At 42.1% G+C, this 14,732-nt stretch overlaps 1 protein-coding gene across 4 annotated transcripts in view; it reads right to left on the bottom strand.

The window, feature by feature from the left end:
* The window catches only part of LOC129698873 (islet cell autoantigen 1-like protein), a 68,429-nt gene that overhangs the window by 40,647 nt on the left and 13,050 nt on the right, over positions 1 to 14,732 (bottom strand). For 2 of the 4 annotated variants that reach the window (XM_055638236.1, XM_055638235.1), the window contains exons 2-6: positions 13,397 to 13,439; positions 12,160 to 12,328; positions 8,515 to 8,587; positions 1,873 to 1,996; positions 930 to 1,128 (exon numbers count right to left, since the gene is read on the bottom strand). In XM_055638236.1, the coding sequence (XP_055494211.1) occupies positions 930 to 1,128; positions 1,873 to 1,996; positions 8,515 to 8,587; positions 12,160 to 12,328; positions 13,397 to 13,413 (582 nt within the window). In that variant the 5' untranslated portion in view covers positions 13,414 to 13,439. Of the gene's footprint in view, positions 1 to 929; positions 1,129 to 1,872; positions 1,997 to 8,514; positions 8,588 to 12,159; positions 12,367 to 13,396; positions 13,440 to 14,732 lie in introns of those variants that run through there. The other 2 variants (XM_055638237.1, XM_055638234.1) reach the window with 2 other exon arrangements.

Below are 14,732 nucleotides of genomic sequence, written 5' to 3'. Positions count from 1 at the left end.
GAGCAGCGTGAGGGGAGAGAGCAGCGTGAGGGGAGAGAGCAGCGTGAGGGGACAGAGCAGCGTGAGGGGACAGAGCAGCGTGAGGGGAGAGAGCAGCGTGAGGGGAGAGAGCAGCGTGAGGGGAGAGAGCAGCGTGAGGGGAGAGAGTGAGGGGAGTGAGCAGCGTGAGGGGAGAGAGCAGCGTGGGGGAGAGAGAGCAGCGTGAGGGGAGAGAGCAGCGTGAGGGGAGAGAGCAGCGTGAGGGGAGAGAGCAGCGTGAGGGGACAGAGCAGCGTGAGGGGAGAGCAGCGTGAGGGGAGAGCAGCGTGAGGGGAGAGAGCACCGTGCGGGGGTGAGCAGAGTACGAGCTGCGTCTGCGGCGACCCCCCTCCCGCTCACACACCCCCTCCTCCAACACCCACCCCCTTCACTCACCCGCCTGCGCAGTTAAGGGCTATTGGTGAGTGGTGGAATAATGCAATGGCGGAATGGGTTGCGTTGGGGGAACGGGTGAGTGGTGGAATATTGCGTTGGGGAATGGGTTGCGTTGGGGGAACGGGTGAGTGGTGGAATATTGCGCTGGGGAATGGGTTGCGTTGGGGGACCAGGCCTCCCGTGTGACAGTCTAGTGTTTTATTATTAATGTTTAATGTTTTATGTGTCATTCCCAACTGTCACTGTATGTCATGTTGTCACTTGCTGTCGGAGCACCAAGGCAAATTCCTTGTACGTGAATACTTGGCCAATAAACTTATTCTTAGACTTCTTATTATCTGCAGTTCTTTGTTTCAACTACATATAATGATAATACCTTACTCAGTTACAGTGGACAATCGTCCACTCAGCCTCCTATGGTCTGCTATAACAAGGTCTTACTGTACTCAATAGTATAAATCAAGAAAACTGGAGCCAGTTTCACCATGGGGAGAATACCTATGCAACACACATACCTTCCTGAATTTTTCCAACTGTTTGTAGGTGTCAGGGTCTAATTCCTGAGAGACATCCTTCATCCAGAGCAGTGCTCCCCGATACTCGGTTCGAGAATGTTCCATCCGATTTACAGTGAGCAGTGTGTCGGAGACCGCCTGGCGACGGAACGTTTCCACCTCCTGTCCCAGGCGGTGTAGTGGAACACGCAAAGCTAATCTAGAATGGAAGGAAGAAGGTGAGCTGTACAACTCTGGGTGTTAATCCCAGGATAGCTACAGAAAACAGGATGATTTAAAATGAAAACACACAAAAAAAAAACAGATGCTGGAGTCTTGAACAAAATACAAACTGCTGGAGGAACTCAGCAAATCACTCAGCATCTGTGGAGGAAATAGACAGACAATGTTTCAGGTCGAGAACAGACATGGAAGTCTAAAAATTCCTCTAATTGTAGAATTTTTAAATATTAGAGATTTACCTGCACTTAGTTCAATGTATCTTTATTTTATTGAAGTCCCTATTATCCAACTAGCAAACATTTGCAGCACCAATATTTGATTTAGTGCTTACAGTGCTTAGGTTTCAGGCTCCCGTTAGAATAGCTATGATTTTCCTGAGTGACTTTGAAAACAAATGTTTACTCAAAACCAAAATCCCGAATTATCTAGTCCCCAGCAATGTATGTATGGTTTGGTTTGGCATTGCTTCAGATAGTCCTGAACCCATAGCAATATCAAGCGAGGTAGGTGCTTCAACTGAATCACACATCGTACATCCCACCTACTCACACATACAGACTGGATGGTCCCATTGTCTGAAAACTAAGCAAGTTGAGGAAATGAACATTCATTTTTTTTTAAAATTTCCTTACCAGACATATACAAAAAAAAGGTAGGCATCAAATGAGGCACAAAAGCAGACGAGTAGGGGAGCCAGCCTGGCCCCAAACTGAGAAAGTACCTTTGTTTTGCAGAACCACACAAGGCTTTGCTGGTAGCATTCATCATCTTCCCCGCTGGCGTTTTATCCTGCTCGCTGTGTCCCTTCAAGAACATGCCCAATTCATTCTCTTCCTGGGATAGACCTGCAATGTCAAATGAGACAGCCACAAAATGGCCGTAAATTAATCAACCAACCAGGTATAGATTAGCAGTGTTGCCCAATGATATTGTGGGTCCACAAATCTTATATTTGGTTGCAGCACCTCAACCCAAGGGGGCAGTCCCAAACATAGGTGCATATCTCTGAATCAGATCTCAGCACAGTTCAAGTGTGTTCATAGGAAAGTAGAATTGAAAGTAGATCATTTAAACCCACATTAAATCACAATCACAAAAGTTCAAGTGAAATGCATTATCAGCTGAAGAAAATAATTAATTCTTACACTGTTAGCCACTTGCATTTGTATAACAAAGCAGAGATATGAAGGAACACCAAGCTAAATTAGAATATTGGCAGATGGGTGAAGGGTGCAGCAGGCCAATGTTGGTTCCAAGTGGTTTCTCAAAGAGCTAAATTCAAGGATGGCAGATTACAGCATTGGGAGTAAATTTCAACTATTTCAGGCAACACTACTTCTTCTGCTTGTATCAGATCTGGCCATTTCTACTGTAAGATTATCCACCTTTAGTAATCAAGAGCCTATCATTCTATGCTTTAAAAATACCAAATGATTTGGCCTCCAACACCATCTGTAGAAATGAAATGCACAGGTTCATCACAGTCTACCTAAAGAAATTCCTCCTCATCTCCTTTCTAAAGGTATGTCCTTTAATCTGAGACTGTGGCCTCTGGTCCTAGATATCCTCTCCACACCCTCTCTATCTAGGCCTTTCATTGTTCGGAAGGTTTCAGTGAGATCTCCCTCATCCTAAATTCCAGTGACTACAGGCCCAGAGCCATCAAGCGCTCATCATACATTAACCCAATCAACGTAGGATCATTCTCGTAAACCTCCTTTGGACCCTTCCAACACCAGGACATACCTCCTCAGATATGGGGCCCAAAGCCGCTCACTTTATTCCAAATGTGGTCTGAACAGCACATTATAATGTCTCAGCATTACATCCTTATTTTTATATTCTAGTCTCTTGAAATTAATGCTAACAATGCATTTCTCTTCCTTACTACCAACTCAACCTGCAAATTAATCTTTTCGAAATCCTGTATCAGCATTCCCAAGTCCCTTTGCACTTCCAATTTCTGAATCCTTTTCCCATTTAGAAAATAGTCTATGCCTTTATACCTTCTATTAAAGTGTATTACCGTACACTTTGCTACGCTGTATTCCATTTGCCACTTCTTTGCCCCACTCTCCCAACCTGTCCAAGTCCTTCTGCAGACTTCCTGCTTCCTCAACACTACCTTCTCCTCTACCTATCTTCGTATCACCTGTAAACATGGCCACAAAGCCATCAAAATCAAAATCATTAACACACACCGTGAAAAGTAACGGATCCAACATCGCCCCTGCGGAACTGCACTAGTCACCGGCACCAACCAGAAAAGGCCCCCTTTATTCCCATTCTTTGCCTTCTGCCAGTCAGACAATCTTCTCTCCATACTAAAACTTTGACTCTAATGTGGCACCTTATCAAAGGCTCTTTGAATATCCAACTAAACACCATCCACTGACTCACTTTTGCCTATCTTAAAAGTAACATTAGCAAATTTGCAGATGACACAGAGCTGGGTGGCAGTGTGAACAGCGAGGAGGATGCTATGAGGATGCAGGGTGACTTGGTCAGGCTGGGTGAGTGGGCAGATGCATGGCAGATGCAGTTTAATGTGGATAAATGTGAGGTTATCCATTTTGGTGGCTAAAACAGGAAGGCAGTTTATTATCTGAATTGTGTCAAGTTGGGGAAAAGGGGAAGCACGAGATCTGGGGGTCCTTGTTCATCAGTCACTGAAAGTAAGCATGCAGGTGCAGCAGGCAGCGAAGAAAGCGAATGGCATGTTGGCCTTCATAACAAGAGGAGTTGAGTATAGGAGCAAAGAGGTCCTTCTGCAGTTGTAAAGGGCCGTTGTGAGACCACACCTAGAGTATTGTGTGCAGTTTTGGTCTCCAAATTTGCGGAAAAACATTCTTGCTATTGAGGGAGTGCAGCGTAGGTTCACAAGATTAATTCCAGGGATGGCAGGACTGTCATATGTTGATAGAATGAAGCGGCTGGGCTTGTATACTCTGGAATTTAGAAGGATGAGAGGGATCCTATTGAAACATATAAGATTATTAAGGGTTTGGACACGCTAGACGCAGGAAACATGTTCCCGATGTTGGGGGAGTCCAGAAACAGGGGCCACAGTTTAAGAATAAGGGGCAAGCCATTTAGAATGGAGATGAGGAAAAACATTTTCACACAGAGGGTCGTGAATCTGTGGAATTCTCTGCCTCAGAAGGCAGTGGAGACCAATTCTCTGGATGCTTTCAAGAGAGAGTTAGACAGAGCTCTTAAAGATAGCAGGGTCAAGGGATATGGGGAGAAGGCAGGAACGGGGTACTGATTGTGGATGATCACCGTGAATGGCGGTGCTGGCTCGAAGGGCCAAATGGCCTACTCCTGCACCTATTGTCTACTGTTTGTTACTTCCTCAAAGAGTTCCAATAGATTTGTCAGGCAAGATCTCTCCTTAACAAAATCATGCTGCCTACCTATTTTATCACGTACTTCCAAGTACCCCAAAACTTCACCCTTAATAATGGACTGTAAAATCTTACCAACTACTGAAGTCAAGCAAACCAGCCTATAATGTCCTTTATTTTGCCTCGCTCTCTTAAACCGTAGTTACATTTGTGATTTTCCAGACCTTTGGAACCATATCTGACTCTAGTGATTCTTTAAAGATCACTCCTAATGTCTCCATAAACTCTGCAGCTACCTCTTTCAGATCCATTGGGTGTAGTCCATCTGGTCCAAGTGACTTATCTACCTTCAAACCTTTCAGCTTCCCAAGCGCCTTCTACTTAATAATAGTAACTTCACTCACTTCTGTTCCTTGACTCTCTTGAATTTTAGGCATGTTACTGCTGTCTTCCACTGTAAATGATGCAAAAAACTGATTGTCCGTCTTTTTTGATCCCCATTACTGCCACCCCAGCGTTATTTTCCAGTGGTTCTATGTGCACTCTAGCCTCTTCATTACTCTTTAAATATTTGAAAATATATATCAGCCACTGTTGACTTATTCTCCCCTTGGTATGCCTCTTCTTCTTTGGAATGTAAAGATCCTGCGTCTTCTGAATTTATCCCAGAAACCCCTGCCTTTGCGGTTCCAACGTCATTCCGGCCAGGGTCCCCTTCTAATCAACTGCTGCTGAAGGCTGTTGAAGGGAGTGATAATAAATGAGAAATGCCAAAGCCACAACAAGCATGGAGTTTGGCTTTACATCCTAGGATAATCAAATAGCTTTGACAGATGATAGCAGGGCACAATAGTGCTTTATATCGTGTGGTCAGTTCCAACTAAGTATCCTAACCATTTGTCCATAATCTTCATGTCAGCAACTTTAGGAAATACGGAGACGATAGACACATCAGAACGAACAATCAGCGTGAGGACAAATTATTTTAAAGTGAGTTTAGACACTGATGAAGGGGACAATATGGATGAGTAGAAATGTTGTGAAAAATACAGGATTAAAGCTGAACAGCTAAGCTGTGCGACATTTTTTTAGATCTTTGAAACTTAAAGGATACAAGACGTTGCTGGAAACGTGGAGATTCTTGTGTCATTGCCTCTGTGTAATCTACTATTTTTACCTTCTAGTACTTCAGTATAATTGTGCTTATGTACAGTAAGATTGTACTGACCTGTATTTCGCTATAGCTAGGTACATGTGACAATAAACCACTGACCCATTGGGATAGGGAGGAGAAGATGTGGCTAGTGGTGGGGTCACATTGCTAACAGAAATCACAAATAATTATGTATGGATGGATAGGCTTGTGCGGTAAAAAGTGAGGACTTGGGGAAACTCAAATCCATTTCAAGTATAGTCTATAGTAAACTGTCCTCTATCACTCATGGCGCAGTCAGGAGATTCAGTAACAGTTTCTATCTACTAGATGGCTCCATCCACAACTGAATCTCTGTTGAGATTGAGAATAACCAAACCAAACCAAAACCAATATCACGAGGGGAGTCTTACACCTCTCACAGACATTCACTTGGTCTCACGATCCCTCTACCTCGTCTGCAACTTGAAACTGTGTTTTTCTCTTTCCCATTTCTGATGAAGTCTTCAAGCTGAAATGTTAACTGTTCCTTTTTCTACAGATGCTGCCTGACCTGCTGAGCATTTCCAGTATCATCAGCTTATATTTAAGATTCCCAGGATCTGCAGGTTTATTTTTGATTTTCAATTAAAGCTCCATTTGCTGTGTGCAAAGAATGAGGCTTGGGTCCAGACCGAGAATATTATGTGGATATTATCCCTCTCTCGGTTACCTTTGGATCTTCAAGTTAAATTACTAACCCGGTGTTAATTAACGAGAACTCCTGCATGTACCAAGCACACGTTCAGACTACAGAACCTCAATTCAATTAACATCCTTCAGCTGCAAGCAGAAGACTGAGTTTGACTCACAGACCCAGAGAATGGCACTGAACATTGCCATCACAACAGCTGACCCGCTAAGTTATTCCGGCTGAAAATCGACACAAAAAGCTGGAGTAACTCAGTGGGACAGGTAGCTTTTGTGTCTACTAGTTTATTATCCTAGTTTCATGGAGTCTGCTTGACTGAACTCAGTTTAGATATGGTTGTATTTCATTTGGATTTTTGTAATGAATCCATGCTGCCATGCCTTTTGTTCTTACAGAGGAAAAGACTCTCACAGACCAGCACAACATACATTGGCATAACACATGCAAACAGCATCACCTACAGGCATAAATAGTCTCAACACTTCAAAAGCAAAATCAAGCCCAGCGTTCTTTGTTTTAATTACTATGCTAATAGAGTCATTGAGTGATACAGTGTGGAAACAGGCCCTTCGGCCCAACTTGCCCACACCGGCCAACAATGTCCCAGCTACCCTAGTCCCACTTGCCTGCGCTTGGTCCACATCCTCCAAACCTGTCCTATCCATGTACCTGCCTAACTGTTTCTTAAACAATGGGATAGTCCCAGCCTCAACTACCTCCTCTGACAGTTTGTTCCATACACCCACCACCCTTTGTGTGAAAATGTTACCCCTCGGATTCCTATTAAATATTTTCCCCTTCACCTTGAACCTATGCCCTCGGGTCCTCGATTCCCCTACTCTGGGCAAGAGGCTCTGTGCATCAACCCAATCTATTCCTCTCATGATTTTGTACACCTCTATAAGATCTCCCCTCATCCTCCTGCGCTCCATGGAATGGAGACCCAGCCTACTCAACCTCTGCCTATAGCTCACACCCTCTAGTCCTGGCAACATCCTCGTAAATCTTTTCTGAAACCTTTCAAGCTTGACAATATCTTTCATATAACATGGTGCCCAGAACTGAACACAATATTCAGAATGTGGTCTCACGAACTGCAACATGACCTCCCAACTTCTATACTCAATACTGACTGATGTAGGCCAAAGTGCCAAAAGTCTTTTTGACTACACCACTCTTTCCAACAGGTATTCTAGGTACTCACAATGTCCCGGGTAAAATAGGTCCCCCTTGGCTCTCTTTAAATCACTTACCCCTTATCACAAATCTGTGCTCTCTAGTTTCATCTACCATTGACATGAGGAAAGCTTCCTATAACCTATACTATCTTTTGCTCTCAGAATTTTTTATACCTCAGTCAGTCCCCTTTTTATTTATTTTGCAGTAGGGAGAACAGACCTAGCCTCTCCACATAACTGAAATGTTTAATAGCAGGCAATATCCTGGTGAATCTCCTCTGCACTCTCTCCAGCACTATCGCACTTTCCCTATAGTGTGGCGACCAGAACTGCACACAGTCCTCCAGATGAAATCTAACCAATGTTTTATGGTTGGAACATAACCTTCCTGCTCTTGTATTCAATGCTCTGACACATGAATAATAGTGATTTATTACAGGTATGGATAAGTGAGTGGCTAAAATAAAAGCATCCAAAAATGGAGCAGTTGGCATGTAATGAGGGGATTATCCTGAGAGAAAAAACTGAGCAAAATTAAGTCAAATTCCTTGGATTTTGGAATATTGGCAATGATCTCATTGAAACACTATGCTCTAAACAGGCTGGACAGAGTGAGGAATGCCCAGGACAAGTTTCGGCCTGAAATGTTGCCCATTTCCTTCGCTCCATAGATGCTGCCTCACCCGCTGAGTTTCCCCAGCATTTCTGTCTACCTTCAAGAGGTCATATGGCTTGTTTATGTTCTCAAGCGTACCAGATGGGCCTGTCCTAATTGAGACCAACCAATATAGTGGAACAAAAAATTGAAACCCAAACATGTGGTCACCATGGTTCAGCATGATTCTGGACTTCCCAACTCATGTGGCACAATGTAGTGCAAATTTGTCTTCTTTTTTGACTACCTTGCAATTATCTGTTTGCCAATAAGTATACATCTGACCAATTCTTGCAGCCAGTTGTGAACCCTATGGGAGGGAAAGATGCGCATACTTACAGTTAAGTCTCTGCAGATATTTCTCAATCACTTTCAGAAGTTCCATGCAGGATGTCTGTATTGTACGATAAATCTGAAATAATTACATTGGAATTGAGAAATCAATACATAAGGGAAGCCAGGTCAGCAATAGCTGGCAACCTTTTTGAATCCAACCTATCCACTAAAATTCTATGTTAACCAATTATAACTGACTTGTAAACCTAAACTGATGTAGTCAGTGCAAGCCTGCAACACAGTTGATCATTAATTGGCAATCTCCTTCACAGATCACAAGGAGAGATTTTGTAGAAATTGTTTAGAATCCACTGCAGTGTACGAGTCCACCCTCTGATTGAACATTTAACTTCACAAACAACAAAGTCATCTGGACCTTCTCTTTAAAACAATTCAGAAATCTAACAATTGCACATTAAAGTACAAATATGGCTCCATGCCACCAGAAAGACATGCTTCAGCTCTTTCAAGAAATACTTCTAATGGTAAAACGTGGTTGTAAAGTCCCTGACATTCATAAATCTTCCAGTATGTGAATTTGCTAAATCTGGGAACTTAACAAGCTACAGAAGTCATATAATTATTTGTTTGCTGCTAATTAGGGCAAGGGCTATTCTCTGTGGAATAATGTTGAGTACCTCAGTACTTCAACCCACAGAAGTTGGCTTCATTCAGCAATCAATCTGTCATATTCCAGAACCATGAAATCTTCAGTAGGATATCCTTGCAAATGGTCTAAAAAAAAAAATCAATGAGTCCTGACAACACAGCAAGCCGTCATTACATTAATAACTCCAAATGGGGCTCATACTTGAATGTGAAGAGAATGATTCTTCTTGTGGGAGAATGTAAATATGGGGTTACTGCCAAAATGTTATTTTTAGAGCAACAACATTTAGAGTTAGAGTTCACATTTTTTTCTGAGTTATCATGAGTATTTGGAACTCTTTTTCTCAAAGTGCAGAAGAATTAGAAGCTTTGAAATATTCTTAATATAGAGATGTATAAATGTCTGATGATCAAACGTAAAGGATTTGGGAATACGGAATAAAGTTACAGAGATTGCCTGGGATTTTATTAAAATAGCAGTGCAAGCTATTTTGATGTTCCATCACCTTTCGTAGATTCTGAATGAGGAGACACAGGAAAACTCAGAAAAGTAATAGCAATATGTACAATAGAGGTATGTTAACACAAGGTTAACAGAAAACAAACCAGAAACCCAAAAATAAAAACTCTACTGTTCTTATTTCTGACAGCACAATCAAAGATTGGAGTTATTTTAGCCCTGGAGCTAAATTATTTAAATGAAAATGATTTTATCATTTGGAATAAATTAAAAACAAACACAGAAAGATGGAAGTACTGGGGTTGAAATATTTGGATAATAAATTTACATTAATCTGTAGTGTTAATGAGATCTACTGCAGCAGAAATCTAGAGTCAGGATTAGGCAGGCTATGCTGGGAAGCAAAAGTAACTGTTCGCAAGTTGGAAGTGCAGCCACAAACTGTTCCCATACATTAGACAATAGGTGCAGGAGTAGGCCTTTTGGCCCTTCGAGCCAGCACCGCCATTCAATGTGATCATGGCTGATCATCCCCAATCAGTACCCCGTTCCTGCCTTCTCCCCATATCCCCTGACTCCGCTATTTTTAAGAGCCCTATCTAGCTCTCTCTTGAAAGCATCCAGAGAACCTGCCTCCACCGCCCTCTGAGGCAGAGAATTCCACAGACTCACCACGCTCTGTGAGAAAAAGTGAGTCTGTGGAATTCTCTGCCTCATCTCCGTTCTAAATGGTTTACTCCTTATTCTTACAGAGATAGGTTGAATAAGTTAGGTCTTTATTCTCTGGAGCGCAGAAGGTTAAGGGGGGACTTGATAGATGTCTTTAAAATGATGAGAGGGATAGACAGAGTTGATGTGGACAAGCTTTTCCCTTTGAGAATAGGGAAGATTCAAACAAGAGGACATGACTTCAGAATTAAGGGACAGAAGTTTAAGGGCAATATGAGGGGGAACTTCTTTACTCAGAGAGTGGTAGCGGTGTGGAATGAGCTTCCAGTGGAAGTGGTGGAGGCAGGTTCATTGGTATCATTTAAAAATAAATTGGATAGGCATATGGATGAGAAGGGAATGGAGGGTTATGGTATGAGTGCAGGCAGGTGGGACTAAGGGGAAACAAAATTTGTTCGGCACGGACTTGTAGGGCCGAGATGGCCTGTTTCCGTGCTGTAATTGTTATATGGTTATATGGTTAAATAGTGATGATTCCTACAGAGGTGAGTCATCCCACAGCAATAGATAGTCTGGAGAGCTTTTTCAAATTTAAAATTCTAAAATTCTTAATAATTAAGCTGGTATTAACAAATTTAGCCCAATTCACCTAATATGATGTTATTTTAAAACATTTTATTGCAGATAAGGTTTTAAATGTTATTGATGATTTAAAAAACGACACTGCTACTGGCACAGATAGTGTCTCACAATAGGATTTGCAAAATAAATATCAACGTGTTAAGTAGAATGGGTTCGTTGTGCCAAAATTCTAGCTAGCGTCAAGAATAGTGGCAAGCAGCCTTCAGCTTCAGGCAAATTCACTCTACTGGTTATTCAAACACATGGCCTGTCATAAGTCAAGCTAATGTAAACTGGTAGCGACATGTGTAAGGCAAAGCCAGTTTGCCACAATATTGCACAAGTAGCTTTGCTTTAACACATGCTGCCATAACACTAATTGGATAAAACATGAAGATCGATGAATTAAGGAATCCTATTTGTATTACACTGGTCTAATTGGTTATAATGAGATTGAGAAAACAACTTAAAAAGTAATTTGGAAACTGACTAGCATGACATAATTTCCCCCAAAGTAATCAGACACCATTGTCACTTAAAAACAGTGTAGCACGTGGGCTTTTTCCTGCTTGTCAATTTCCAAATAACCTTTAAGATGTTCTCTAATTCCCAATCAAAATCTTGTTACAACCAATTAGACTTATGTATTACAAATAGCATTTCCTAATTAATCGATCATATTAGCATTATGGAAACAAGTGTTAGAGCAGAACTACAATATTAGTGTAAAATGGCTTTGCCCAACACAGATTGCCACCAGTTTACAAACGCACAACTAATGACTTGAGAGACCAGCAGAATGGATTTGCTGGCTGCTGCAGGACTATAGGTGACTGTAACTGCTTTTTTGACACTTATGTAATATTAATCTATTAAACATTGTAACATACAGCTTTTAGTATTGTCAGCTTGTAATAATAAAAATAAACGTAGTTATTAAAAATACCTTTATACTTTTGAAAATCTTGCGGGAGGGAAATAACTTTATTATTGCAAGACTGAAATGCCCAGCCCCTAACCTCCATTCTCCTATTGATATTGTTTGCAGACACCACCGCCAACCACCACCACCATCCCTCTCTCCCTCCCTCACCTCCGCTCCCCACCCCAGCATTTTCTTCATTCAGTGCAGGGCAGCATTTCTTTTCACCTCTTAATATAGTGTCTACAGTCATTGCTCACACAACACAATCAGGTCAGTGTTATGTCAAAGCTTTGTTGGCATTGACCATCATGCCATCACATTTTAATCAATCCAAGAATGTGGATGATCGGATTTGGACACCTACCTCTAGCTTTGCATCCAAATCTGCATCAGAAGCCACCACATGCTCATCTTCTTTCTTTCCCGTTGCTTTGATGAGTGCCTGCTTTGTCTTCCAGTACTTCTTCTGCATCTGGCTCACCACCGACTTGTCAGCCTCATGAACATACCGGTTAAACATCTCACCAGAATATCTGTGACAATAACAACCAGTCATTGTTGCTTCAGTAAATCCTAAGTATTGATTCCCTCACAGACAAATACTATCAAGTGTGGTGTGGAGATTGGTGAATGTCCTGGTTAACAAAGAGATTATGTTTCTAAAGAATCCTTCCTATGTGAAAATTCATTTAACAGAGGTGCAATAAATCCTTATCTTTCACAAGGGAATATCAGTTGTTGTGGATGGTAAGAGGTCAGAAGCTAATCAATCTCCTCCCGGTGACGATTCAATACATCAAAAACACACTGCACTTGTTTTGACAGGCTAGTAAAAACAAAAAACATGCAATTCATGCATCCAATTGCAATCGTTGCTGATTGGTTCATGTTCATAAGCGGTACGAGCAAAATTAGGCTGTTCGGCCCATCACATCTACTCTGCCATTCAATCATGGCTGATCTATCTTTCCCTCCAACCGCAATCTCTTGCCTTCTCCCCATAACACCTGACACCCGTACTCAAGAATCTATCTGTCCCTGCCTTTAAAATATCTATTGACGGCCTCCACAGCCTTCTGTGGCAATGAATTCCACAGATTCACCACCCGCTGACTAAAAAAATTCCTGTTTCCATACAGTACCGCTCTATGGTTCAGTAGAGAATGCATTTGTCCATCAGCCTACTGGCTGAAATGCAAGGGAAGTGAGGCATTAAGGTGAATTTATGAAGATTGATATTTAGATTATGGAGCTGACTCAAAGCCGTAAGCAAAGCTCATAGATAGTACAATCATTTTATTCATGAATGAATATTGGCAAGATTCAGGCCCCATTCAATTTTATGGAAGTCTCCCCTATCTCTACTGGGTAGCTGAGAGGAGGCAATAAATGAAAGCCAATCCTATTCAACCATTTTCATGTACCTCTGTGTCAGTGAACTTTAGATGCAGATACTTATAAAAGACGGTAACTAAATCTGCCCTTGCAACCTAATCTCAAATTGGAATGCAGCACTGTGAAGGCCAGGTAACAAGTTTGCATACATTGGCATACTGAAATGTCATCCGGTGTTACCTCCTGTTGCAATAATGGAAACTTACGCTGGGTGACGATCCATTGCTTGGTGTTTCTGTTGTGAGGAACCTAAACATAGAATCAATACCAGCTGTAAGTTTCAGGATTTTCAATTTTAGAACAGTTAATAAGGTTTATTTATCCGGACCCTTTCATATATCATATTCTATTGAAAACAAGCCGAATGAACTTAAAGCCAGACCCACCTACCTTAGGGAGCTGAGAGACTGCTGTGGCATGGCTCACCCCTGCTTCACCTGCCTGTACCATATAATGCGAGGGCTACTCACTTCACCTGATAAACCGTGTAGCATCCACATGCAAAGTTTGGGGCAAAATAATCTGCTTCTTAATCAACTCCTCGTGGTACTAAGAAGTGGCGGTCCTGGCAAGCCCCTACTCCCCAAACTGGAATATCTAACGGTGAGGCGCTGCCCCATTTGGCTATCCTGACAGTATCCCATGCTGATGCTCATGCACTCGTTGAAATGCACACTGCTACCAATACCCTTGAAATTATGTAGCCAGTGGACTTATTCATAATAGCCAAGGACTTTAATCAGGCCAACCTTAAGAATGTGAAACCCAAAATATTAACGTCCCATGTCCCACCAGAGGCCCAAACACCTTTGGCCATTGCTACCCAGCTATCAAAGACACCTACCCACTCCATCCCCTGACTACACGTAGGAAAATCTGATCAACAGCCTATGCTTCTTCTCCCTACTTACAAGCAGAAACTAAAGTAGGAGGATCCAGTACAGAAAGTCATACAGTGCAAACCTGAGGAAACGGATGAGATACTTTGCTACCGTCTCAAGACAGGGCCTTTTTTGTGATGTTGCACGCCAGTACAACGTACCAGCATCTCTAAAAGATCATTAGTTTGTCTTCTGACTAAGTGACATACGGTATATGTTTATTAAGGCAGATACCGGCACTTTTTGTCTAATTTGTGCTAAATAAGTTTCTCAATCAGAGTGGTGGGAAGGATGTTAATTTGGTTTCAATGTTAATTATTTGGGAAGGGGTCAACCAGATAGTTGACATGAAAAGCATCAGCTCCCGCACGTTGGTGAGGCACCAGAGAGCTACAGGAGGAGCCTGTGGAAACGTGTCTAACACTAGTCAATGCTAAAGAAAAGGCAGCATCTCTAGAGAACATGGATAGGTGACACTTCGGGTCAGGATCCTCTGCAGGCCAATTGGGGGGGGAAGCTAGAAGAAAAGGGGAGAAATGTTCCTTTGTGTCTTCCCATTACTATACTGACCTTTCTGGCCTGGGTCTCCTCCAGAGATAGTCAACGTTTAAAATCAAGACCATGCATCAGGACTGAAAGTGTTGAGTATGACCAGTATAAA

This window comes from Leucoraja erinacea, chromosome 7 (assembly GCF_028641065.1).
Source record: "Leucoraja erinacea ecotype New England chromosome 7, Leri_hhj_1, whole genome shotgun sequence".
Classification (NCBI taxonomy): Eukaryota; Metazoa; Chordata; class Chondrichthyes; order Rajiformes; family Rajidae; genus Leucoraja; species Leucoraja erinaceus.
This window is presented reverse-complemented; position numbering and strand designations above follow the sequence as displayed.